This window comes from Adiantum capillus-veneris, chromosome 16 (genome assembly GCF_014529385.1).
Source record: "Adiantum capillus-veneris isolate H3 chromosome 16, ASM1452938v2, whole genome shotgun sequence".
In the NCBI taxonomy this organism is placed as follows: Eukaryota; Viridiplantae; Streptophyta; class Polypodiopsida; order Polypodiales; family Pteridaceae; genus Adiantum; species Adiantum capillus-veneris.
This window is the reverse complement of record NC_140946.1, coordinates 126,387,650-126,414,361: the sequence shown is the minus strand read 5'-3', so window position 1 is coordinate 126,414,361 and position 26,712 is coordinate 126,387,650. Positions and strand designations below refer to the sequence as shown.

The window sequence follows — 26,712 nt, the reverse complement described above, 5'->3', positions numbered from 1 at the left end:
AAATCTAGCCTCCATTTTGTAAATTTATCCATTTAAAAATACACTAAACCGTGGTTTTTTGTGAGCATGGGCCTTGAATAGCCCAAATGGAAGGGCATGATGGATGTAGAAGAATTGAAAGCTCAGTTCATCCATTGCCACTCTCTTACCACCCCAAGGATAGTATGTGACAAAAGGAGGAACTCACCTGCCAAAAATTTGTTACATCCTCACATGGGGCACCAACGTGAGAGAGAGAGAGAGAGAGAGAGAGAGAGAGAGTTTCCCCAACAACCTAGCAACAGCCAACCAAAAGCAATTACGTATTGTTTCAAGAAAAAGGGAGTTAATTCTATGATAAGAAATGCTTCATCTACTTATACTATTTTTCCTAATTGAAGTAATTTAATAAATAAAGGCATAAATAAAACAGGAAGGAATGGGGGTACAGAATCTTGTTCTTTGCATGTCAATGCCTCGACATTAGTGACAAAGGCAGAACCCTTCCCAATGGCATTGTCTTTCTTTCCCGAGACTTCTATTATATCCTTCTTCGAGGAAACAAGCAAAACCACCACCACCAATAAGGAGGGGAGCCACTTTGGGCAATTTGGCGGTCATTATTTTGCAAAATCTTCAATCCAAAGCAGGAGCACAACTAGGTGAATTTTTGGTTGCAGACGGGCCATTGCCTGATGATCGAGCTATTGTGAGTGCACTAGCTTCATGTTGCTTGGTTCCACGTGAATCTACCGTGATTGGTTGCTTACATGGTGGTTTTGTAGGTGAGCTTTGTGAACTCTCGCAAAGGCGACTGGATGCATTGATTGTTGATTTGGAAGACGAGGAGAATGTGATGTGTGTGGCTCGCAACATTGCTCCATTCAATGGTCGTGCCAACATACTATCGGTGCTTGAAATTACCATCCTAGTCCCTGTTCGTAGTCCTCGCTCGCGGCAACTCTTGGTTGTTTGTTTTGGATATGTATGTTAATTTGACTCTCTCCTACACTCTTTCCAAAACAAGTATTTGGTTGTTGGTAGTCCAAGCTCTTCATAAATACGCCTCTTCGCCACTAAAAACACTCAAAATCTTCACTTCTGTGGATTTAAAAAATCTACCCTTTTGACATATATGCTCTAAAAAAAGGTTGTTTTAAGCTCCTTTCACTTGAGAGTGGCCAAATGCCAAGCGGGGATGTACCATTGAAAAGCCTACTGTATTCAAATATATTTGCATGTAACACAGTTCAATTACAAAATACAAGAGTGCACAAGTTAATGAGTACATAAATCCTACCCTATAAGAGATCACATGCTCCCCCAATTACAAAGTGGAATCAAATTTACCATATCAAGACTATGCTGTTGCACCTAATTGAACCTAATCCCAATGAAATCATGTAGCTCGAGGACTTGTAATACTTAATTCCACCAAAAAACCCATGTTTCATGTGCTTGGATGTTGCTTCAACACTTGACTATGTACCCACATGTTAAGCAATCACTCTCTTTTATTTTGCACACTTTGTCATCATTCCACTATCAGTCGCATAAAGGACATCTTAACGACTTTCCTTTTCTCCAAGCGTAAGACCAGACAACAATCTCTCTCTCTCTCTCTCTCTCTCTCTCTCTCTCTCTCTCAGTGCTTTATGCATGAACAATATAACTAATTTAGTCCAAGATCAATAGATGGTCACCTCAAAAGATTGTTGTGAGAAACCTATATCCCACCTTGTTACCACACATATATTTAAAATCCTCTTTTCAAAAATGATTGAGCTCTGTTTCTTAACAAGCATTGTACACACTTCCAAGGCCACCTGATGCCATAACTTGGACTTCATCTAGGTGACATAACATCCTCAATGCATTTTGTTTCTAGGAAACTTAAAAAATCTTTAGCATCTCCCCCCCCCCCCCCTCCCCCCCCCCCCCCCCAAAAAAGAAAAAAAACACAAGTACACTCATCTAGACACCTATGCTTGAGCAGAAACATCCCCCTATGCCATGTCTCATCACATGGGTGACAATGCTTTGCTTGCACAACCAGCCTCGAAAACTTCCTACATCTCAGCAATCCTTGAACTTTAATGATAGCACTGTACAGCCATAGTTGGGGAGCCTTGATATGTCAGCATTGCTGTTCATATTAACATGTCAAAATGTGTGACATCCTCCACAAGTTGTGCAAATATGAGCCTTCATGTTCTTGTTCGATATGGCTAATAAACATCCTTCCAAACGCCATAGCATGCAATCAATCTTGGCTGAAAACATTTTTCACTTTGCTCACTTGGCTGAGATGTAGGAGAATGGCAATAATGTTGTTTGCAAGAACACATCAAAAGAATCATCATCACAAATACTAGAATTTCCATGTCATCACATGCACAAAAGCAAAATCAGTAGTCTCTTTTTGTTTCTACATGCCACACCTGTCCATTCTTACCGACTTCTGGACACACAATACTGAAGAGCCAATTAGAATTACCACCACAATTCATGACACTGAACTGGGCATCGTGGCGTATCCAGATCCTACTAGGAGCTTGCTCATTTCCAAATCCAGGAGCTTTTGTATTGACCAGAAATCATTAGTGTACTTTGTATATCGAGCTTTAAGGCTAACTTTTGCACAAAATATCAATAACATGCACACAGGAAAAAAACCATTTAACATTTTATTTTTCTGGGCTACTGTTACAACACCAATTGCGACTGATGCACTCTCTCAACTTTGAACACCTGAGAAGGATGTATGTTTGTTGCCAATGTTGTGAACCTCGGATAACTGGAATCAAACATAGAATACAGCTAGCGCTGGCCACTCCCTTGGTATTGCTCAATTGCAAGACGATATCCGCCTCAAAAATGTAATGTGTTATTCGAGGCACTTTCATGCAAGGTACACTTTCAATAAAATCCTGGCATTCCCTTAGTCATCTGGCTGCCTTGAGTAAGTCCATCTCGCACAAACCTGAAGGAAACCATGGACTAATAAAAAATAGCGCCGTTTCTATAATCGACCTTTGAGACCCAACACTAAAACATCATAACTGTTCTCCTCAACTGATCCTCATTGAGTTGCACCTTAAAGATTAATGCAATATAAGCTATTTGACTGATGGTTATGGCAAACAGGAACAAGAATGGAAACAGAAACGGCAAAAATTTAGAGTTTTGGCGAGTTCCAGTAGATTAAGGGAGTGAGGGGAGTGGAAACAGAAACATGGAAGCGAGAAAAAAATGGAGTTTTGGGGAGTCTCGGGTAACTATGATTTAGACTTATGCAACTAGACGTTCGAGTCTGTTATATTCAGGAAGCTGGAATTTCGGTCTGTTACACACATAAAGCCAGCTTTTGAACTCCATTCTTCAATAAAATACTTACTTGTCTAAATACAATGATGAGAGTCAAGCTACTCTTGCCGCTCCAGCTCAGCCATCCTCTCAATGATTGCCTGTAGAACATCTTGATGAACATGGGCAAACAAAAAGACTAACCCAAATGAAGGTTCCTTAGAAAACACAAACAAGCTTCTCCCCTACTACCAGGAAGAATTACAAACATTCACAAAAGTCAGTTATTAAGCATAACATGAGTTCAAATCACAAGCCCTACCTGAGCTTCACCAAAACTAACCGACCAGAAGAAAAGTAGGTTATCTGCTTTAGGGTTCATTAGGTACTACAGCCTTGCTATATCATCTGCAACATGTGTAGCACAATGCAGCACCTTAAACCCTAAACCACCCTCTATGTACATTCCCGTACATTTTGGCCCGCATATGTTTTATTATGCGGGCAGCATCTTGTATAGCAATCAACCCGGTAAGATACATGTTTCAGCACATACCCTAGGAGTCGTTCACCACAAACCATTATATGCTTCTCCCTTTTACACACCAGTACAACACCTGAATGACCCGCACATGCATAGCAGCCAGGTACAGGACAGGACATACTATTCATCGAAGTATAATGTGTGTCTTTCTCAAGGACCCCAGATAAAAAACGTGGTCTTTTTATTTTGAAATGTTCTTGCATAGCCCTAGATATAAGTTAGGTATGATATATGTTTTATGCATTATATGACATAACACCCAAATTCATATTCAAATTCAACTTTCAACTTTTGATAACCAAATTAACAAGATTCAGAACTTAAAAGTTGATACTAAAACTTAACTTCTGAAGCAAAACCATAAAAGGCCTGTTGCCATGACTTTCCAAGGTTCAAAAACGTACACATTTTTTATGAATGCTATGTACTATACACGAAAAAAACATGAAGTTGTGTATTTTAAGTATAATATGCATATTATGCACACATGCAGCCCCTTGTCAATCAGCAAATCATACATCATAAACTAAAGCAAGCATTGCAATGTTGATAACACAAGGAATTACCGACAATGCAACTTCAGACACAATCTGCATCAATAAATATCACTGGCCTAGAATGAGTAGTATAGCTCAAACACCAAGTTATAGCCAGTATTATGACTTGATTTGGGTGGCTACAACTCATTAACAAATGGAAAGAATTTTCTAGATGATCTTCTCAAGCAAGTGAGAAACTTTATATTGCTTTTGAATATATATTCATTTCAGAAGCGCAAATGGTGCCAGAATGATTTTCTATCACCTAAACAAAAAATGATGTAATCAGTCGACAGAATTAAAAGGACCTTTTTACTAGTTTCTTGCAGTTCGCCAGCAAGGATAAACTCGTCCAATATCAGATACACCTGAAACCAAATGCTACAAACACTGAAACTTCTGTACACATTTGTTTGAAGACTTGATTCAAAGATGCTGAATCAACTCAGAATAGGGAGACAAAGAACCTTGCCTTGTGAAAATTGAAAACCAAGTCAAGTTCACACACATTGCTGAAGAAATGATCCAGAATTTCTACAAAGAGATGGATGCTTTCCAAGTAGACAAGTTCATTGTCAGTGATGTCCACACACATGGAGAAGAAAAGACCTGCATATCTTCGGTAAATTACTTTGTGTGTTCGAAACTGCACATCCAGAACAAGCAAGTTATAAGCTCTCTCTTTCTCTGTGTAATGATTGTTTGATAAATTCAACAAACTTCTTGTCAAAAGAAGGCCACATATAATCAAGCCATTAAGCATTAAAGTATCCAGAGGCTCGCTGCTCTATCTCTCACCATTGCTCCCATTTTGCACCCCCTCTTCTCTCTCACACACACACCCTTCCCCCCATGTTACCTGTGCTCTCCCAGTTCACCTCATTTTTGGTTTTTGCCAACAGGTACTTCGAGGTTTGGATCTTGCACGAGGGCTTCTTTGCAGCAACTCGGACGCTTTGTCTCAGAAGGACTGGTGCAGCCCCCTCGCCCACCCCATTGAGCCCACCATTCAGCTTTCTGTGTCAACGAAGCAGAGAGGAGCCTAGCAGCTGAGGTCAACTAGCCCCATGCGAACTCAATTGTTTGAAAGATTGTCAGCGCACATCCAAGTAGACAGGAAGTTCGAGATTTGGTGCTTCCCGCGGCCCGCCTACCGGAAAAGACAAGCTCATGAATGTACAAATTATTGGCCAGGTATAATCAGGTAGAGTTTGAGTGGCAAAATATGGTGACTGAGGTGCTTTAGATGAGCCCCGTGGCTTTGGGGGACTGTCACAAAGTGATGACGTGGCGGACAGCAGAAACCCTAATTTCTGGCTGAAACCCTAAAATTCCTGCAAACCCTAAAAACTGCCAGAAACCCTAATTTGCAGCAAACCCTAATTCCTGGCTGAAACCCTAAAGTCAGAAAACCCTAAAACTGCTGGCGGGATGCTGACGTGGCAGCTGGTATGGAATTCCGTGTTTTGCGGCACAAATTACGGCAGCCTGCTTTTTGGACTCTACGCAATGAGAAAGAGAGAAATTGCTTTTGTTTTAATTAAACTCTCTAAGAGAGAGAGAAAGCTGATGCTTTTGATTTTGAAGCTTTTGGGGCTCTGCTTTTGGGCATCCCTTGTAACCTTTAAAAAGGTGGTGAGGGTTTAACTTCTCAGAGGATCTTGACGCAGAGTCTGAGAGTGAAACCATAGCCACTCTCTTGTACTTTGACCTGATTAATATAAAAAGAAATACCGAAAGGGGCGCCAGTCTTTGGGGCCAATATCTCTAGGCACGGAACTCCGCCGGGCCAGTGTAAATCTATTGTGATCTGTGACTTGTTTTGAAGTGGTTATTTGGTGCTGTCGCGGTTGATTCTTGACTTGGAGTGTCCAAGTCTGTTACAGTGGTATCAGAGCACGGCCGATTTCTCTTCTACGGGAAATCCGATCCCCGAATTTTTTTCCCGCGACACCTATGGCTTCAGGCAATGATCAGTCGACTCCCTCTGCATCTCGAGATGCGGGCAGGGATCACAACGAAGATTCCGGCACGGAGTATGGCCCGCCTAGGCCTACTCAGGCGGAGCAGCGAGAGATGGAGCGTCGTCAATTGATTGATGATGCAACAAAGATGATGCTCAATTTTGCCAGGGACCCGAAGATGGCAAAATATATGAACCAGACCTCTTTGGAAGAGGTACAGACGGAGTGGCAGAGAACCACAACACCACTCCCGGAACCCGCTCTCAAGAAACCTTCTACCTCCAAGAAATATACGGAGAAGGAACTGGAGAACGTGGTTGATGCACGGATTGCTCAGCTTTTCGACGTGCAAAAGAAAGACAAAAAGCAGAAGAAAGGCACTGACTTCCCGGGATATTTGGGTCGTCGATCGACATTCGACAAGGCAAAGAAATTGAAGAAGCGTGTCAAGTTTGAAGGCTTACCTAATTCTTCTAGCTCTTCAGACTCGAGCGAAGAAGACAGAAAAAGCAAAAAGCGAAGCAAAGAAGTCTAATTCTCGCCCAATGAGTGACACTTCTACAGAGGACTCGTCTACGGACAGTTCAGACTCTGACAACGGAAACTTTTATGCGAACAAGAAGAATTTTTACAAAGCCAACCAGCATGACTTTCTCGAAGATAAAAGCAAGAAAGTCCGAGAGTTAAAGGAAGGTGGCCAAGCACTCAAGTTTGATACTTTTTCGGAATACTCCGATGATGCTTCGAAGGCTTCGTCTTTTATACAGCAGTTTGACATCGCTTTCGCGGGAGGACGCTATTCAAAGCACTCCAAGATTCGGAGAGCTGCCTCTTATTTTAAGGGGAATGCTCGCACTTGGTGGTCCACGCTTCTATTAAGCAAGACTGTGCCAGTTACATGGCTGAAATTCAAGAGGCTTTTTATTTCTTCTTGGTTGACAAGAGTTTGAACGAGATATATGAGCTGCTTGGAACCATCTCCGGATGACCAAGAGCGACACAGTGAATTCTTACTGTGAAAGATTCTGGAGCTCTTTTCTACCCGCCTCTTCATTCAAGAAGATCTCGTTCAGAGAACAGATTGAGCGGTTTACCTTGGGTCTACCTACAGAGATCCGAGATCACTGCTTGGAACAGAAGTCAGCTTCTATTCAGGAGTTGATGAGTCATGCGAAACGGGGCTTTGCCATTCACTCTGGCAATCTGACCTACCCCACAGATGAGGCCATGGCACAACGAGCCGAACAGACTTCTGGGAATGAAAGTAGAAAGAAAAAGACCAACCAAGAGAAAAAGGATGCACGACCCAAGCTTACTCCTGAGGGGAGAGCTCGCTTCATCAGAGAGGGGAAGTGCTTTGGATGCGGGGAACAGGGACATATCCCCGCGAAGTGCCCTAAAAAGGCACAGAACGAACAGAATGATAAAGACGACGACAGGCCTGCGTGTTCGAGAGCAGTTGAGGAACGTGGCAGAAAAGGCAGATAGAAAAGCAGAATTGGTACCACATGGCGTGGGACTTGCACCGAATCTAATGAATGAAAGTACAAACTTTGCCGCTTTTGGGACAAAGTGAAGGATCAGGAAGCTCTTTTGAAGGAGCCAAGGCCAACTTCTTTTCACTTGGAATTGGCGGCTCGATTTGGAATTAAGCCCGACAGACTGACGCCACAAGCGGAGGTAGTTCGACTGGCACTCGGATGGGATGTTGCCATTACAACGAGCATTGGCAAACTTCGTTTGCAATGGCAGGGGTGTTCAGGGCATGCGAGTGACGTTCTACTCAGGATCCCTTGGTACCACAAGAACTACCCCGTGGTTGACTACCGGGCCGAGAAAGCGACTTTGATAAATGAAGGGCTCAGAGAATTGTACTTGATGAACTTCAGTTTCTTTACTCAGTCTTTTGGGAGAGAACTGAACGATGGATAAAGGTTGAATATGTTTTGACCTGAACAAAAGAACGCCAAGATTTTTCTCCACACTCATGCCGATTGCTTCTCAGAAGGCCTGCCAGGTGAGTTACCACCTGCTCCTCCTGAAGATCATACCATTGATGTGATATCTGGAAGCACACCACCGAACCGACCACCCTACCGTGTGAGCCGAGCACAGAATGAAGAGATTATGAACCAAGTTAAAGACCTCTTGGAAAAGGGTCTTGTCCAGCCTAATACTTCACCGTATTGCTCTCCAGTATTGTTGGTTTTGAAGAAAGACGGATCTTGGAGAATGTGCATCGATTATAGAGCTCTCAACAAAATCACCATCAAGAACAGATTTCCGATCCCTAGGATCGATGATATACTCGACAGGTTACAGGGATCCTCGTGCTTTAGCAGGATTGACTTGAAGAGTGGATATCAACAGATCAGGAGACGTCTACAAGACAGCTTTTCGGACGACTTTTGGGTTATTTGAGTTTTTGGTGATGCCTTTTGGCTTAACCAATGCTCCTGCGACATTTAACCGGATGATGGACAGGATTTTCGAGAGTACAGGCTATTTGTTGGCACTTTCTTTAACGACATCATTATTTTCTCCAAGAATGAGGCGGAACACAGAGATCATCTGCTTCAGGTCTTTCAAGCATTACGAGATCACAAGTTAGTGATTAATGCAAAGAAAAGTGAATTTTTTCTACCAGAGATACACTTTTTGGGACACATTGTGTCAGCAACAGGAGTGCAAATGGATCCGGCCAAGATAGAGACTATCCGGGATTGGCCCGACTTGAGGACTGTCCATGAAGTTAGAAGCTTCTTGGGACTGTGTTCATACTACAGGCGGTTCATTCGAAAGTTTGCAGAGGTTGCTTCCCCTTTGCATATCTTGACACAGAAAGGAGTACCTTTCTCGTGGAGACCCACAGAGGTGACTTCCTTTCAGACATTGAAACAGAAATTGACTACGGGACCAATTTTGACTTTGCCGGACTTGCAGAAGTCATTTGAAGTATATTGTGATGCTCGTGGTCGTAGTCTGGGTGCGGTCTTGATGCAAGAAGGCCATGTCATAGCTTACGAGAGCCGTTTGTTCTCTAGGCCGGAGATGACAGCACAGATCTATGAGAAAGAGCTTTTGGCGATTATCCATGCTCTTACTCAATGGCGGCATTACCTACTTGGAGCGGATTTTACTGCCTTTACAGACCATCAGAGTTTACGCTCCTTGTCACAGAAGCAGCTTTCGGAAAAGCAGATGCGGTGGGCGAACATCTTGTCACAGTTCCACCTCCAAATTGTCCACGTGCAGGGACAGAAGAATGTGGTGGCAGATGCTTTGTCTCGAAAACCGTTGGTTCTGGCTATTTCCGCGATACATCATAGGAGCTTCGAGGATATGGTCGATCAGTATGCCACAGATACATATTTTGCATATATTTTCACACGGATACGGGATGGAGAGACAATAGCTGGATACTCCCTTCGGGAAGGCTACTTGATGAAAAAGACTATGTTGTGCGTTACACAGCCGTTGAGGGAAAAGGTTATGACTGAATGCCACTGTCCACCTTTTACAGGTCATCGTGGCATTGCTACCACCATGAAAGGGGTTGAGAGATACTTCTTCTGGCCGAGACTCAAGATGAATGTGGAAGAATTTGTGCGCAGTTGCTTGGTATGCCAGAAGGTCAAGTTTGACAGGCATAAGGCACAGGGATTGTTACAGCCTTTACCCATACCCACTCGCCCCAGGAAAGTATAGCAATGGATTTCATTTTTGATCTCTCGAGAACACAGAGTGGTCACGATGGTATCTGGACTGTTATTGACAGATTTAGCAAATAGGCTCATTTCATCCCAGTGAAAAAAACAGTCAAGCCGGATCATTTAGCAAGACTGTTTGTGGCCTAGATTTTCAGATTACATGGCATGCCTGAGACGATTGTCTCCGACAGAGACCCCAGATTTACGAGTTTATTTTGGAAGGCAATTTGGAAGAACATTGGCACACGGTTGCAGTTCTGGTCAACGTTCCACTTGCACACTGACGGGCAATCTGAGATTGCCAATTCAATGGTTTTAGATTTATTGAAGTCTTGTATCTCAGATCAGAAGACTCAATGGGAAAAGAACTTACCTTTGGTGGAATTTGCCTACAATAACAAGATACACTCTTCGATGGGGAAGACGCCATTTGAGATTGTTGAAAGTGCTGCGAAGGTTCCATCCTTCCTGAGCACGAAAGATTAGATATTTGAAGCGGATGAATATTCGCGAGATTTAGATACGGCTTTTGCCAAGGTTCGCGAGACTTTGCAGAAGTCTCAAGAACGACAGAAAAAGGCAGCGGATCGCCATCGTCGCGACTTGAAACTGAAGGAGGATGATTGGGTGCTCTTATGTTTTGAGAAGGCACGCCTACGAAAGAAAAAGGTGAAGGAGAGGCTTTTTCCAAAGCTTAGTATGCGATACTACGAACCTTTCCAGATCACTGAAAAGATAAATGATGTCTCCTTCCGATTGAAACTGCCAGATACTTGGAGGATTCACAATGCATTTCATGTGAGTCTCTTGAAACCTTTTAAAGGTGATGTGCCTGATGATGGGGAGCCTGATGAGCAACCTGAAGTGGAAGAAAACGAGGAGATCCTTGATCCTGAACAGATTTTGGCACATAAGGATACGAAGAATAAAGGTAAAGTCCGAAGGCGGTTCTTGGTTAAGTTCAAGAATTATCCTGCATTAGATGCGAAGTGGATGGAGGAGGAGGACCTAGCAGATACTCCTCAGATTGTGAAACTTTACCTCGATGCTTTTGGTTTAGCATAGTCTACTCCAAATGAAACCCAGAATTCAACTTGGTTGGAGATCTGGTGCAGTGGGATGCACAAGAGGGGAGTCCCTTTGTCAACAGATGCCTTCATTTAGATACTAGAGTCACTGATGTCTCTTTGAGCTTCAAGGATACTGAGAGCTGACAGTATTCTGCTGTATGACTTTATGAAATGGAATTCTTGATTATGATACTGATTTGTTCTTGACTTCTTGTGAGTGCAGGAACTGATAGACGAAATGACTGCAGCATTTTGGTCTACTTGATCTCGAATAGACATGGTTGCAATAGGGGTTAGTCAATCGGACATCGATGAGGTCCCGATTGGACCTAGATGTGATTGCTAGCTACATTGCCGATAAATCATGGTCTAAGATCCGAATGAATGTTGAATGTCATGTGATGTCGTGTGATGTGACTGTCGATTTGGTACATGTGCTAGATGTGTGTTCCTAGTACGTAGATACTAACAATCAGTGTCTGCTAAGACGGTTTATGGCTTCTGTCGGTTTTGCAGGCGTAATCGCGGTCGATTACAATGCTTTCAAGAGGGGGGTATGTCACAAAGTGATGACGTGGCGGCCAGCAAAAACCCTAATTTCTGGCTGAAACCCTAAAATTCCTGCAAACCCTAAAAACTGCCAAAACCCGTAATTTGCAGCAAACCCTAATTCCTGGCTGAAACCCTAAAGTCAGCAAACCCTAAAACTGCTGGCGAGATGCTGACGAGGCAGCTGGTACGGAATTCCGCGTTTTGCGGCGCAAATTACGGCAGCCTGCTTTTTGGACTCTACGCAATGAGAAAGAGAGAAATTGCTTTTGTTTTAATTAAACTCTCAGAGAGAGAGAGAGAGAGAGAGAGAGAGAGAGAGAGAGAGAGAGCTGATGCTTTTGATTTTGAAGCTTTTGGGGCTCTGCTTTTGGGCATCCCTTGTAACCTTTAAAAAGGTGGTGAGGGTTTCACTTCTCAAAGGATCTGTACGCAGAGTCTGAGAGTGAAACCATAGCAACTCTCTTGTACTTTGATCTGATTAATATAAAAAGAAATACCAAAAGGGGCGCCAATCTTTGGGGCCAATATCTCTAGGCACGGAACTCCGCCGGGCCAATGTAAATCTATTGTGATCTGTGACTTGTTTTGAAGTGGTTATTTGGTGCTGTCGCGGTTGATTCTTGACTTGGAGTGTCCAAGTCTGTTACAAGGACTACGCAGGTCTACTTGCCGCATTGGCGACATGGCTTTGACCACGCAATGTGATTGCCAAGAAGCTTTACTTCCTCGGATGGGGGATCTCTTTGGGTCCTACATTGAGTCCCCCAAGACTTCTCCTTCTGTTACCGCTAAGGCGGCAACGATTCCTACCCTTCAAATTTCCATTTGAGATCCCCACTCCCAAAGGAGATTCCAATGGTGGACCGTGGGTGGGTGGATAGGTCAAGCAACGGGTTGAGGACGCTCATCACATGGGACACCTAGCGAATGCCTCGGGGAGATCAGCCACAATGGGTTCCTAATAAGAAGCATTTCGACTCACTTGCACCTGTCAGGGAGCAGGGCGCAGCTCCACCAACCTGTCGAGTCTTCGTCATCCACTCATCCCCAGGCTGCACCTGTCAGAGAGAAGGGAGCAGCTCCACCAAACAGTCGAGTCTTCATCATCCACTCATCCACCACCTCCACCTCCCATAGCAGCTAAGGTACGGGACGAGACATTTTATACGGGGCGTTTAATACACGTACTAGACGTATTTTTCGTGGATCCGAATTAAATACGTTGGTTTTTTTCAAATATATATAATTTACAAGTATTATATTATTACAAGGGTTGGTATATAATTTATTGAAGTCAAATGTTGCACATAATTAAACGCATAGTTGATATTTATAGACCCTGAACTCTAAGGCAAGCCAACTTTTATTAAAGTCTATAAACCGTCCACATTTTTTAACAAAGCAACGTACTGACGTTTTTAAACATCTTGTTCTGTACTCTATTTAAAAAACGCGTTTTTTAGCTGCTATGCCACCACCAACTACTACTCCCCCCTCTTCCACTCCCAATCCCCAAGTTCCTCTACCTTCACCCACGCGCCCGGCAACCATCCATCCCTTCCCGCATAACTTCCCTCCTCCTCTATCTCAACCATGCGCTCGTTCATCCCTTTCACCTTGTCCCTGCTAGCACAGAGTGGGCAGCCTCTTTGTGGTGCATCCCTTGTTGCAAGGTAGGATTTGTAGGTATGTTCGGATCCATTCGTACAACGCGGCCGTACTATATGGGGACCCGTATGTACTGAATGATCCGTGCGTTCTTCTTTTTTCTTTTTTTTTGGTGGGGTGGGGGGGGGGGGCTTCTTTTGGCGGCCATGTGTGTGAGCGCTCTTATTTAGGGCTTTTAGGCGCTTGTAGACCCTTACTAAACAGAATACAAAGAGACTATCATCTTGTTATTTCGATGAACTTATTATCTATGATTTGACTATCATCCACTACGTAATCTGAAGTTTTTGGAGTTTGTTGTTGTTGTATGTCTAATGCTGTTAACAGTTGAGAGTTAACTGAAGCCTTGTATGTCTTGGACAAATTCTAAATGTTTAGTGTTGGAATCTACATGTCTAAAGGGGTCCACAAATATCGAGCAGTTGTGTAAAAGCCTCAAATTTTATAGTTATGGCAAGCTTAATTTGGGTTAATTTTTTGGGTGATATTTATGAACATATTATGAACCTCCCGAAGTGTTCTTAATTTTAGGCTTTAAAATATATTATAAGTACCTATAAATCAAACTTTGACTTCTCTCACGAGGCACCTTGGCAACAGAAAGAAAAATGTTGGACCATCACACTCCATATTTTCTTGGTGTTGGCCAAGGAAGATGAGGCTATGGATCCCTTGACTGGCTTCTCCTTCTCTCATGGGAGGTGTCAATAAGAGTCGTCATTACGCTTGTGGCGTGCAACAAGAACAAGGTCTTAGAGCTGTCACATCATTCGTAATGTGCAGCGGAAGTGATTGATGGTGAATACTCAGGATGAGTGCTCAATGCGTACTCAAGGTTCCTTGTACTAAATGAGAGAGTTCCTTTTACTTCATGACTTCTTGAGAGATCTGCAAAGACTAGAGAGAGAGAGGAGAGAATAATACTCAAGTGAAGGTTCTGTGAGTGATAGAGAGAGAGAAGAAGACTAACACCGAATGGGGTGCCAACCCCCACCCCCCCCAAGGGACCCCCTCTCTATCGCTAGAGAGGTATTTGCTTTACATTGCACAAATGCTGATACAATAGTCCTAGATGCTAAGATGTTGATGGGATCTTGCTACTGATGCTTGGATATAAGAGGCTAAGGGCTGAAAACTGAAAACGCTAGTGGTGACAACTTGGATCTATAGTGATGCTAATGAGGCATGGCCGAAATCTGCAACCGATGGTAACGGGCTGAATGTTGATGCAAAACATTGGCTGAAATATGCGGGCTGAAACTATTAACGCTAGGGAAGCTGATGGATCTGGTGATGATTGAAACCGGCCCGTAGGGCGGTAGACTTTAGCTTTCACCCGATCTTTAACACTTGGACTTTAATGACACAAAGCAGAGACTTTAAAAGGAACCTATAACTGAGACTGGAATTACACTTGAAAACAAAAACACCGCCAGGAAGCTAGAATGCTCCCAAGCAGACAGTGACACCTGTAGGCCCCAAAGGTTGGCGCCCCTTTCGGTATTTCTTTATTATCTTTCAAGAATGAGGAATAAACTACAAAAACCAGAGTCCTTGAGACCTTTACGTATATCCAGCAAGATGGTACCTGTGCAAGCAAAATTTTGGTAACATAACGGCCCCAAAGCTTGCCCTCGACACTTTCCCAAGCTCTGCCCTAAACAGTCCCCCGAATTGTCGTCTAACAGTGGAGCACTGTTCCCAATGCTCCCGGCATCATGACGGCTGCAAAACAGTCCAAATTCAGCGTGTACAAAGTGCTGAAAACGCACCTGTGTGGAGAGGTTATCACCCTCACCGGTGCTTGCTTTGGTGTAGCAATTAGCTACACCCGTTCATGTTCAGAGAGGCTCTTGCCTCGGCACAAAAGCATAAATCCCCACAGCTGTACATTGGTCAAATGAGAAGCCCACTTGAGGGGCATAACATAACTGCTCGTAGGGGAGAGAGAGAGCAGTGCGTAGCGTGCAGGGCATCACTGCTGGCACCGCACTGTACATAAGAGGGTAAGCAAGCATTCCATAGCTCTTGTACTTGTTAAAATCCACTTGAAATCTGAAAATGGCGCCCCCTTTGCTAATAACCAACTCGCCCAGCTCTTCCAGAGTGGCAGAATTGCTCACGAGCTGACACCTCGCCCAATTTCCGACTTTGGCCAACTTGGCTAAAAATATCCCAACCGGCGCGTCAGTTGACTTGGCAGCAGAGCAATAAAATGTTCCCCTTGTCATTCCAAAGCTAATGACGCGAACACATTTTCAGGTCCAAAATAGCAATTCCCTAAATTTTAGGAGATGCTTCCATGGCACTCACACGGGTCGTCTGACCATCAATCACCACTGGAACCACATCGAAAAATGCAATGTCCACCAGCTATCAGGTGATTTACACTCGTAGCCCCACCGTGGCTAACCTTAATGTAAGAGACTTGGACACTCTAAGTCAAGAATCAATCGTGACAGCACCAAATAACCACTTCAAAACAATTCACAGATCACAATAGATTTGCACCGGCCCGGCAGAGTTCCGTGCCTAGAGATATTGGCCCCAAAGACTGGCGCCCCTTTCGGTATTTCTTTTTGTATTTATCAGTTCAAAGTACAAGAGAGTGGGTCGGGATTCACTCTCAAACTCTGCGTCCAGATGCTCTGAGAAGTGAATGCCCAAACCACTTATTTAAAGTTACAAGGGATGCCCAAAAGCAGAGCCCCAAAAACTTGAAAGCAAAAGCAGATTCACTCTCTCTCAATGAGAGCAACAAAAAGCAATTATGCCTTTCTCTTCCAAAACATAGCCAAAAGCTGAGATTTGCGTCGCTAAAAAAAAAACCGAAAAAGAAAAATTTCAAAATTCCAACTCCGCGATTTCCAAAAATTAGGGTTTCTGTTGTCGGTAGCCACGTCATCACTTTGTGACATACCCCCCTCTTGAAAGCATTGTAATCGACCGCGATTACGCCTGCAAAACCGACAAAAGCCATAAACCGTTTTAGCAGACACTGACTATTAGTACCTACGTACTAGGGACACATATCTAGCACATGTACCAAATCAATAGTCACATCACAGGACACCACTAGACATCACATGACATTCAACATGCATTCAGATCTTAGACCATGATTTATCGGCAATGTAGCTAGCAATCACATCTAGGTCCAATCGGGACCTCATCGATGTCCGATTGACTAACCCCTATTGCAACCATCTCTATTCGAGATCAATCAAAACAAAATGCTGCAGTCATTTCGTCTATCAGTTCCTGCACTCAAAAGAAGCAAGAACAAATCAATATCATAATCAGGAATTCCATTTCATAAAGTCATCCAGCAGAATACTGTCAGCTCTCAGTATCCCTGAAGCTCAAAGAGACATCAATGACTTTAGTATCATAATCAATGCATCTGTTGATAAAGGAGCGGAGTAACTCCCCTCTTCTGCATCCCACTGCACCAGATCTACGGCCAAGCTGAATTTATGGGTTCCGTTTGGAGTAGACTATGCTAAACCAAAACATCGAGGTAAAGTTTCACGATGAGAGGAGTATCTGCTAGGTCCTCCTCCTCCATCCACTTCGCATCAAGTGCAGGATAGTTCTTGAACTTAACCAAGAACCGCCTTCGGACTTTACCATTAGTCTTCGTATCCTTATGTGCCAAAATCTGTTCAAGAACAAGGATCTCCTCGTTTTCTTCCACTTCAGGTTGCTCATCAGGCTCCCCATCATCAGGCACGTCACCCTTAAAAGGTTTCAAGAGACTCACATGGAATGCATTGTGAATCCTCCAAGTATCTGGCAGTTTCAATCGGAAGGAGACATCATTTATCTTTTCAGTGATCTCGAAAGGTCCGTAGTATCGCATACTAAGCTTTGGAAAAAGCCTCTCCTTTCCCTTTTTCTTTCTTAGGCCTGCCTTCTCAAAACGTAAGAGCACCCAATCATCCTCCTTCAATTTCAAGTCGCGACAATGGCGATCCGCTGCCTATTTCTGTCGTTCTTGAGACTTCTGCAAAGTCTCGCGAACCTTGGCAAAAGCCGTATCCAAATCTCGCGAATATTCATCCGCTTCAAATATCTAATTTTTCGTCCTCAGGAAGGATGGAACCTTCGTAGCACTTTCAACAATCTCAAATGGCGTCTTCCCCGTCGAAGAGTGTATCTTGTTATTGTAGGCAAATTCCACCAAAGGTAAGTTCTTTTCCCATTGAGTCTTCTGATCCGAGATACAAGACTTCACTAAATCTAAAACCACTGAATTGGCAATCTCAGATTGCTCGTCAGTCTGCAAGTGGAACGATGACAAGAACTGCAACCGCGTGCCAATGTTCTCCCAAATTGCCTTCCAAAACAAACTCATCAATCTAGGGTCTCTGTCGGAGACAATCGTCTCAGACCTGCCATGTAATCGGAAAATCATCGTGATCATTCTGTGTTCTCGGGAGATCAAAAATGAAATCATTGCAATACTTTCCCAGGGGCGGGTGGGTATGGGTAAAGGCTGTAACAATCCCTGTGACTTATGCCTGTCAAACTTGACCTTCTGGCATACTAAGCAACTGCCCACAAACTCTTCCACATCCTTTTTGAGTCTCGGCCAGAAGAAGTATCTCTCTACCCCCTTCATGGTGGTAGCAATGCCGCGGTGCCCCGTAAAAGGTGGACAGTGGCATTCAGTCATAACCTTTTCCCTCAACGGCTGTGTAACGCACAACACAGTCTTTCTCATCAAGTAGCTACTGTCTCCCCATCCCGTATCCGCGTGAAAATATCTGTAAAATTTGTATCTGTGGCGTACTGGTCGACCATATCCTCGAAGCTCCTATGATGTATCGCAGAAAAAGCCAGAACCAACGGCTTTCGAAACAAAGCATCTGCCACCACATTCTTCTGTCCTTGCACATGGACAATCTGGAAGTAAAACTGTGACAAATGTTCGCCCACCGCATCTGCTTTTCCTAAAGCTGCTTCTGTGACAAAAAGTAGCGCAAACTTTGATGGTCTGTAAAGGCAGTAAAATCCGCTCCAAGTAGGTACTGAGTAAGAGCATGGATAATCACCAAAAGCTATTTCTCATAAATCTGTGCTGTCATCTCCAGCCTAGAGAACAATCGGCTCTCGTAAGCAATGACATGGCCTTCTTGCATCAAGACCGCACCCAGACTACGACCACAAGCATCACAATATACTTCAAATGACTTCTGCAAATCCGGCAAAGTCAAATCTGGTCCTGTAGTCAATTTCTCTTTCAATGTCAGAAAGGCAGTCACCTCTGTGGATCCCCTCGAGAAAAGGACTCCTTTCTATATCAAGATATGCAAAGGGGAAGCAACCTCTGCAAACTTTCGTATGAACCGCCTGTAGGACGAACAGATTCTTCAAATCGGGCCAATCACATATAGTCTCTATCTTGGCCGAATCCACTTGCACTCCTGCTGCTGAGACAAAGTGTCCCAAAAAGTCTCTGAAGCAGATGATCTCTGTGTCCACCTCATTCTTGGAGAAACAATGATATCATCAAAGAAAGTGCCAACAAACAACCTGTACTCTCGAAAAATCCTGGCCATCATCCAGTTAAATGTCGAAGGAGCATTGGTTAAGCCAAAAGGCATCACCAAAAACTCAAATAACCCAAAAGTCGTCTAAAAGGCTGTCTTGTAGACGTCTCCCGGCGCGATTCGGATCTGATGATATCCACTCTTCAAGTCAATCCTACTAAAGCACGAGGATCCCTGTAACCTGTCGAGTATATCATCGATCCTATGAATCGGAAATCTGTTCTTGATGGTGATTTTGTTGAGAGCGCTATAATCGATGCTCATTCTCCAAGATCCGTCTTTCTTCAAATCCAACAACAGTGGAGAGCAATACGGTGAAGTACTATGCTGGACAAGACCCTTTTACAAGAGGTCTTTCACTGGGTTCATAATCTTTTCATTCTGTACTCGGCTCACACGGTTCGGTGGCGTGCTTCCAGATATCAGGTCAATGGTCTGATCTTTAGGCCCTCTGAAAAACAATCGGCATGAGTGTGGAGAAAAATCTTGGCGTTCTTTTGATCAGGTCAAAACATATTCAACCTTTATCCATCGTTCAGTTCTCTCCCAAAAGAATGATTAAAGAAACTGAAGTTCATCAAGTACAATCTCTAAGCCCTTCATTTATCAAGTCGCTTTCTCGGCCCGGTAGTCAACCACGGCGTAGTTCTTGTGGTACCAAGGGATCCTGAGTAGAACGTCACTCGCGTGCCCTGAACACCTCTGCCATTGCAAACGAAGTTTGCCAATGCTCGGTGTAATGGCAACATCCCATCCAAGTGCTAGTCGAACTACCTCCGCCTGTGGCGTCAGTCTGTCGGGCGTAATTCCAAATCGAGCCGCCAATTCCAAGTGAAAAGAAGTTGGCTTTGGCTCCTTCAAAAGAGCTTCCTGATCCTTCACTTTACCCCAAAAGCGGCAAAGTTTGTACTTTCATTCAATAGGTTCGGTGCAAATCCCACGCCATGTGGTACCAGTTCTGCTTTTCTATCTGCCTTTTCTACCACGTTCCTCAGCAGCTCTCGAACTCTTAAGCCTGTCATCATCTTTATCATCCTGTTCTTTCTGTGCCTTTTTAGGGCACTTCGCGGAGATATGTCCCTGTTCCCCGCATCCAAAGCACTTCCCCTCTTTGATGAATCGAGCTCGCTCCTAAGGAGCAAGCTTGGGTCGTGCATCCTTTTTCTCTGGGTTGCTCTTTTTCTTTCTACTTTCATTCCCAGAAGTCTGTTCGGCTCGTTGTGTCATGTTCTCATCTGTGGGGTAAGTCAGACTGCCAGAGTGAATGGCAAAGCCCTGCTTCGCATAACTCATCAACTCCTGAATAGAAGCTGACTTCCGTTCCAAGCAGTGATCTCGGATCTCTGTAGGTAGACCCAAGGTAAACCGCTCAATCTGTTCTCTGAACGAGATCTTCTTGAATGAAGAGGCGGATAGAAAAGAGCTCCAGTATCTTTCACAGTAAGCATTGATTGTATCTTTCTTGGTCATCCGAAGATAGTTCCAAGCTCGTACATCTCGTTCTTGCGTCAACCAAGAAGAAATAAAAAGCTTCTTAAATTTCAGCCATTTAATTGGCGCAGTCTTGTTTAAAAGAAGCGTGGACCACCAAGTACGAGCATCCCCCTTGAAGTAAGAGGCAGCTCTCCGAATCTTGGAGTGCTCTGAATAGCGTCCGTCCGCGAAAGCGATGTCAAACTACTGTATAAAAGACAAAGCCTTCGAAGCATCTGAATATCCTGAAAAAGTATCAAACTTGATCGAGTGGCCACTCGGACTTTCTTGCTTTTATCTTCGAGAAAGTCATACTGGTTGGCTTTGTAAAAACTCTTCTTGTTTGCATAGAAGTTTCTATCATCAGAATCTGAGCTGTCTATAGACGAGTCCTCAGTAGAATTGTCAGGCTCTGGGCGAGATTTAGCCTTCTTTGCCTTTTTCTTGTCCTTTCCGAAGCTTTGTTTCTTGCTTCGCTTTTTACCTTTTCTGTCGTCTTCGCTCGAATCTGAAGAGCTAGAAGAACTGTTAGAAGAAGAAGAAGAACTGGGTACTCCTTCAAATTGAACACGCTTCTTCTGTTTCTTTGCCTTGTCAAAGTCGATTGACAACCCAAATATCCCGGGAAGTCGGTGCTTTTCTTCTGCTTTTTGCCGTGCTTTTTGGCTTTCTTTTGCACGTCAAAAAGCTGAGCAATCCATGCATCAACCACCTCTTGTAATTCCTTCTCTGTATATTGTTTGTGATCATAAGATTTCTTGAGAGGGGGTTTCAGGGGTGGTGTAGTGGTTTTCTGCCACTGTGCATGCAGTTCCTGAAAAGAAGTCTCACTCATATATTTTGCCAATTTCGGATCCTTCGCAAAATTGAGCATCATCTTTGTTGCATCCCCGATCAATTGACGACGCTTCATCTCTCTTTACTCCGCCTGAGTAGGCAATGTTAGGTGCAGCGGAATGAATGTTGTATTTTCTCAAGATTAGTGATTTTTATTGCTCAAGGTTCCTTCTAGTTCTTTAGGGAAAGAGAGAGCTTTCCATCTTGTAGAGTGATGCGGTCACGAACAAAGTGAGTGGATATTGTGCGTGCAAGTGAATGAGACTAAGAGAAAGAGAGAGAAGAGATACAACACCCGAGAGGTTGTAAAACCCTCCTCCGAAGGCCCCACTCTCGTCAACGAGAGTGGTCTATTCTTTGATTGCACAAAGGTGTACAATGCGAATGCAATGGACTGATGCAAGTTGGGCTATGCCGATGACGACGACGGTGATGATGACGACGACTTGATGGCTGACATCTGGGATCTTCTAATCGCTGAATTCGGGACTGTTTCGGTGGCTGAAAATGACTGTTTTGGCTGCGTTTTCTTGGCTGAAAAATGAGGTTTCTTAGGGCTGAAAACTGATGGTCTTTACGGGCTGAATCTGCTACACTTTAGGTGAATAATGCCGGTCTTAATTTGCTGCTGAAATCCAAAAACGCCAGGGGCTGAAATTGGTCCTTCTGTCGCCGGGGTTCTGCAAATGCAAAAACGCTAGGCTGATCTGCTGTGTCGTGATGACGCCGGGGCTGATCTGCTGTGCACAAATCGCCAAGGCTGATCTGATGCAAAAACGCTAGGTCTTCTGTGGAGAAAACGCCAGAGTAGTCGCGGGGGTTGGTCTTGCTGAGAAGTTGCCTGTTGAGCAAGGTGCTCCTGTTGCCTCTTCTGCCAGAAAGTGCTAACTTGGGTTTGCTTATATAGAAACTTAGCAAAATTGCCCTACCTACTTTTGTAGGAAAGTCACTTAAAAATAATAAGTGAAAATCCCAATAAATAGGAAAATAGGCTAAATGCACTGGAAAATTCCCCTAACTGATGCTAATGGATTCTGATGGGAATTCCGATGATCATGTTGTGTGCAACCGGAGGATATGCATCTATGCTAAGTGACTGGGCATGCACGGTCTACGAATAGACTCACAAAAGTGCCAGAACACTGCTAAATCTGAACTGACTGAACCCTGCTGTGGTGTAGCTTGTCTACGGACACATAGGGTTGGGATGTGTCACGTGACATCCCCTCCTTTTCAAAGTGAGGTACTGGTACCGAGCTGTATGGCGTCGAGGGAGATCGCCAACAGCATCAGGAATCCTCGAAGGGACTCTTCGCCGGCCCACTCTGATGTGTGGGTCGTGCGGTACTTGAACTTCATAAAGGTCTGCAACGCTTCTTTCTTTGGGCCGCGCCGAAAGCGACTCAAGGTCTTTTGTGGCTCCTTCGATGCTTCAACTTCGTCTAGAGTCCTGCTTCTTTCGTCTTCAAGAATCTCCATGGCTGAAAATTCCTGAAACAATCTCCAACACAAAACCATGAACATACCTATTCCATGTAAAGTGAAGGAAAAAAATCTTGTCTTCTCTAAAGAGTGTGTATGCAATGTAGATGAACAAAGAGACGGAGTGACCACCCGTTCATCAAACACATGCAAACAATGCGGTCGAATCTTTTCTGTTTAATCGAAATCAATCAACTGTGGCAAATCACAATGGAAATGTCCATGCTTGGTGCTCATACTATCATGTGCTCTTTCGGACACTGTGTCATGCCAAGGAAGAGACATGGAATGTGACTTCGTGACATACAAACTTTTCAGCTTTTCATGAACAATCCGCATACATTCGTGCTCATCCATGAGAGAAACGTGCTCAACATACAATATGTCATGCCTAGGAAAAGGGATCACATAATGATGTTGACTAAAATACAGGAAACCTTCACGAATGAAACACTCGAACAATGCGTGCGTATCAATCATGCGAACACATCCTGTGATGGTTCTTTGGACCAAGGCTCGAGAGCCAAGATCGCTTCGTCCTGAATGATGGAATCGTCCTGTGGGGGTTCTTTAGACCTCGACTCGAAAGCCAAGATCGGATCTTCGTGATTGATTGAATCGGCGACGAGGTTAGCTTCGCTAGAAAAAGCATCAACTAACACATCATCCTTGTGAACAATCACATCTTCTTCATGCGACTCATCATGCTTGTGAGAAATCACATCTTGATCATGCAAATCATCATGCTTGTCATTGTCATCCAAATCATCATGCTTATCATTGTGCTTCAAATCATCATGCAAATCATTATCATTCAAATCATCATCATGCTTCACACAATCATGCAAATCCTGTGTATCATCCTTTGGAGAAGAAGAGACTGAGACAGTCTCCTTTCCCTGATTCTGTGCAAAGTACGCCTGTACTTGAGAAAAAAGTCGCAACATCTCTTTGTTTTGTTGGTCGCTCTGTTCTTGTATTGCTTTTTTTTCTGCTTTGTCTTTTGCGTGTCTGCGATCCATTTCTGCTTCTCTTGCTTTGGCTTCCAAGCGTGCTTTCTCGCTCTTACGCGCTATGGCTCCCATTCTTTCTTGGGACTGACGCTCTATGGCTGCCATCTTTTCCTCGTAGTCACACTCTATTTCTGCTTTTCGTTCGGCATCTCTTGCTTTGTCTGCTAACTTCTTGTCAATCATCCTCTTGTCGAAAGCCTCCATAGGAGTTAGTGCAATCGGTGTCATAGATGGGGAAGGGTCAGAAAAACCTCCTGGTGGGGAAAATTCTTCTTCGCCTCTCTCATGCTCATCACTTCCAAGCGAAGTATCCATTTCGCTTCGAGTGATGACCATTCTGAAGTCGTGGGTTCTTGTGGGTCTTGGGGTCTTAAGTTCAGGAGGAACTTGGGTTCTTGCGGATCTTGGGTTCTTAAGTTCACGAGGAACTTGGGTTCTTGGGGGTCTTGGGTTCTTGCGGGTCTTGGGTTCTTGCGGTGCGGGTCTTGGGTTCTTGAGGTTTTCTTTCGCTTGCAAATCGCGTTGGAGAAGAATCTTCTCTTCACCCGAGTTCTACCCTTTTCTGCGGGCGCACCCCTTGGCGGCCTTGCGCTCACACCAAGGTTGCTTTTTCCCACCTCACGTCGATTGGCCGGCCACTAAGTACACAGTCCACTCTCAATGAGTGAAAAGAGACACAAGGGGAGGCTGGACAAGCCCTTCTTTCTTGGGATTCCTGTCACTCTTCAACAAAACACGATTAGGAATCGCCACGCCCAAGTAAACTTGGGTTCGTGCGATCACAACAAGCAAAAAAATTATTGTGGTTCTTGTGGTTCTTTCCTTGAGTAATGCAGAACACTTCCAAAGCTCTGATACCAATGTTAGGTGCAACGGAATGAATGTTGTATTTTCTCAAGATTAGTGATCTTTATTGCTCAAGGTTCCTTCTAGTTCTTTAGGGAACGAGAGAGCTTTCCGTCTTGTAGAGTGTTGTGGTCACGAACAAAGTGAGTGGATATTGTGCGTACAAGTGAATGAGACTAAGAGAAGGAGAGAGAAGAGATACAACACCCGAGAGGTTGTAAAACCCTCCTCCGAAGGCCCCACTCTCGTCAACGAGAGTGGTCTATTCTTTGATTGCACAAAGGTGTACAATGCGAATGCAATGGACTGATGCAAGTTGGGCTATGCCGATGACGACGACGGTGATGATGACGACGACTTGATGGCTGACATCTGGGATCTTCTAATCGCTGAATTCGGGACTGTTTCGGTGGCTGAAAATGACTGTTTTGGCTGCGTTTTCTTGGCTGAAAAATGAGGTTTCTTAGGGCTGAAAACTGATGGTCTTTACGGGCTGAATCTGCTACACTTTAGGTGAATAATGCCGGTCTTAATTTGCTGCTGAAATCCAAAAACGCCAGGGGCTGAAATTGGTCCTTCTGTCGCCGGGGTTCTGCAAATGCAAAAACGCTAGGCTGATCTGCTGTGTCGTGATGACGCCGGGGCTGATCTGCTGTGCACAAATCGCCAAGGCTGATCTGATGCAAAAACGCTAGGTCTTCTGTGGAGAAAACGCCAGAGTAGTCGCGGGGGTTGGTCTTGCTGAGAAGTTGCCTGTTGAGCAAGGTGCTCCTGTTGCCTCTTCTGCCAGAAAGTGCTAACTTGGGTTTGCTTATATAGAAACTTAGCAAAATTGCCCTACCTACTTTTGTAGGAAAGTCACTTAAAAATAATAAGTGAAAATCCCAATAAATAGGAAAATAGGCTAAATGCACTGGAAAATTCCCCTAACTGATGCTAATGGATTCTGATGGGAATTCCGATGATCATGTTGTGTGCAACCGGAGGATATGCATCTATGCTAAGTGACTGGGCATGCACGGTCTACGAATAGACTCACAAAAGTGCCAGAACACTGCTAAATCTGAACTGACTGAACCCTGCTGTGGTGTAGCTTGTCTACGGACACATAGGGTTGGGATGTGTCACGTGACATCCCCTCCTTTTCAAAGTGAGGTACTGGTACCGAGCTGTATGGCGTCGAGGGAGATCGCCAACAGCATCCGGAATCCTCGAAGGGACTCTTCGCCGGCCCACTCTGATGTGTGGGTCGTGCGGTACTTGAACTTCATAAAGGTCTGCAACGCTTCTTTCTTTGGGCCGCGCCGAAAGCGACTCAAGGTCTTTTGTGGCTCCTTCGATGCTTCAACTTCGTCTAGAGTCCTGCTTCTTTCGTCTTCAAGAATCTCCATGGCTGAAAATTCCTGAAACAATCTCCAACACAAAACCATGAACATACCTATTCCATGTAAAGTGAAGGAAAAAAATCTTGTCTTCTCTAAAGAGTGTGTATGCAATGTAGATGAACAAAGAGACGGAGTGACCACCCGTTCATCAAACACATGCAAACAATGCGGTCGAATCTTTTCTGTTTAATCGAAATCAATCAACTGTGGCAAATCACAATGGAAATGTCCATGCTTGGTGCTCATACTATCATGTGCTCTTTCGGACACTGTGTCATGCCAAGGAAGAGACATGGAATGTGACTTCGTGACATACAAACTTTTCAGCTTTTCATGAACAATCCGCATACATTCGTGCTCATCCATGAGAGAAACGTGCTCAACATACAATATGTCATGCCTAGGAAAAGGGATCACATAATGATGTTGACTAAAATACAGGAAACCTTCACGAATGAAACACTCGAACAATGCGTGCGTATCAATCATGCGAACACATCCTGTGATGGTTCTTTGGACCAAGGCTCGAGAGCCAAGATCGCTTCGTCCTGAATGATGGAATCGTCCTGTGGGGGTTCTTTAGACCTCGACTCGAAAGCCAAGATCGGATCTTCGTGATTGATTGAATCGGCGACGAGGTTAGCTTCGCTAGAAAAAGCATCAACTAACACATCATCCTTGTGAACAATCACATCTTCTTCATGCGACTCATCATGCTTGTGAGAAATCACATCTTGATCATGCAAATCATCATGCTTGTCATTGTCATCCAAATCATCATGCTTATCA

At 44.1% G+C, this 26,712-nt stretch overlaps 1 protein-coding gene across 1 annotated transcript in view; it reads right to left on the bottom strand.

Moving 5' to 3' along the window:
- Positions 1–2,541: 2,541 nt before the first annotated feature.
- The window catches only part of LOC147439830 (SNARE-like superfamily protein), a 44,371-nt gene continuing 20,200 nt past the window's right edge, over positions 2,542–26,712 (bottom strand). The window contains exons 4-7 of the mRNA XM_086485570.1: positions 4,841–5,014; positions 4,677–4,736; positions 3,377–3,446; positions 2,542–2,962 (exon numbers count right to left, since the gene is read on the bottom strand). Coding sequence (XP_086341696.1) covers positions 3,405–3,446; positions 4,677–4,736; positions 4,841–5,014 — 276 coding nt within the window. The 3' untranslated portion in view covers positions 2,542–2,962; positions 3,377–3,404. The remainder of the gene's footprint in view (positions 2,963–3,376; positions 3,447–4,676; positions 4,737–4,840; positions 5,015–26,712) is intronic.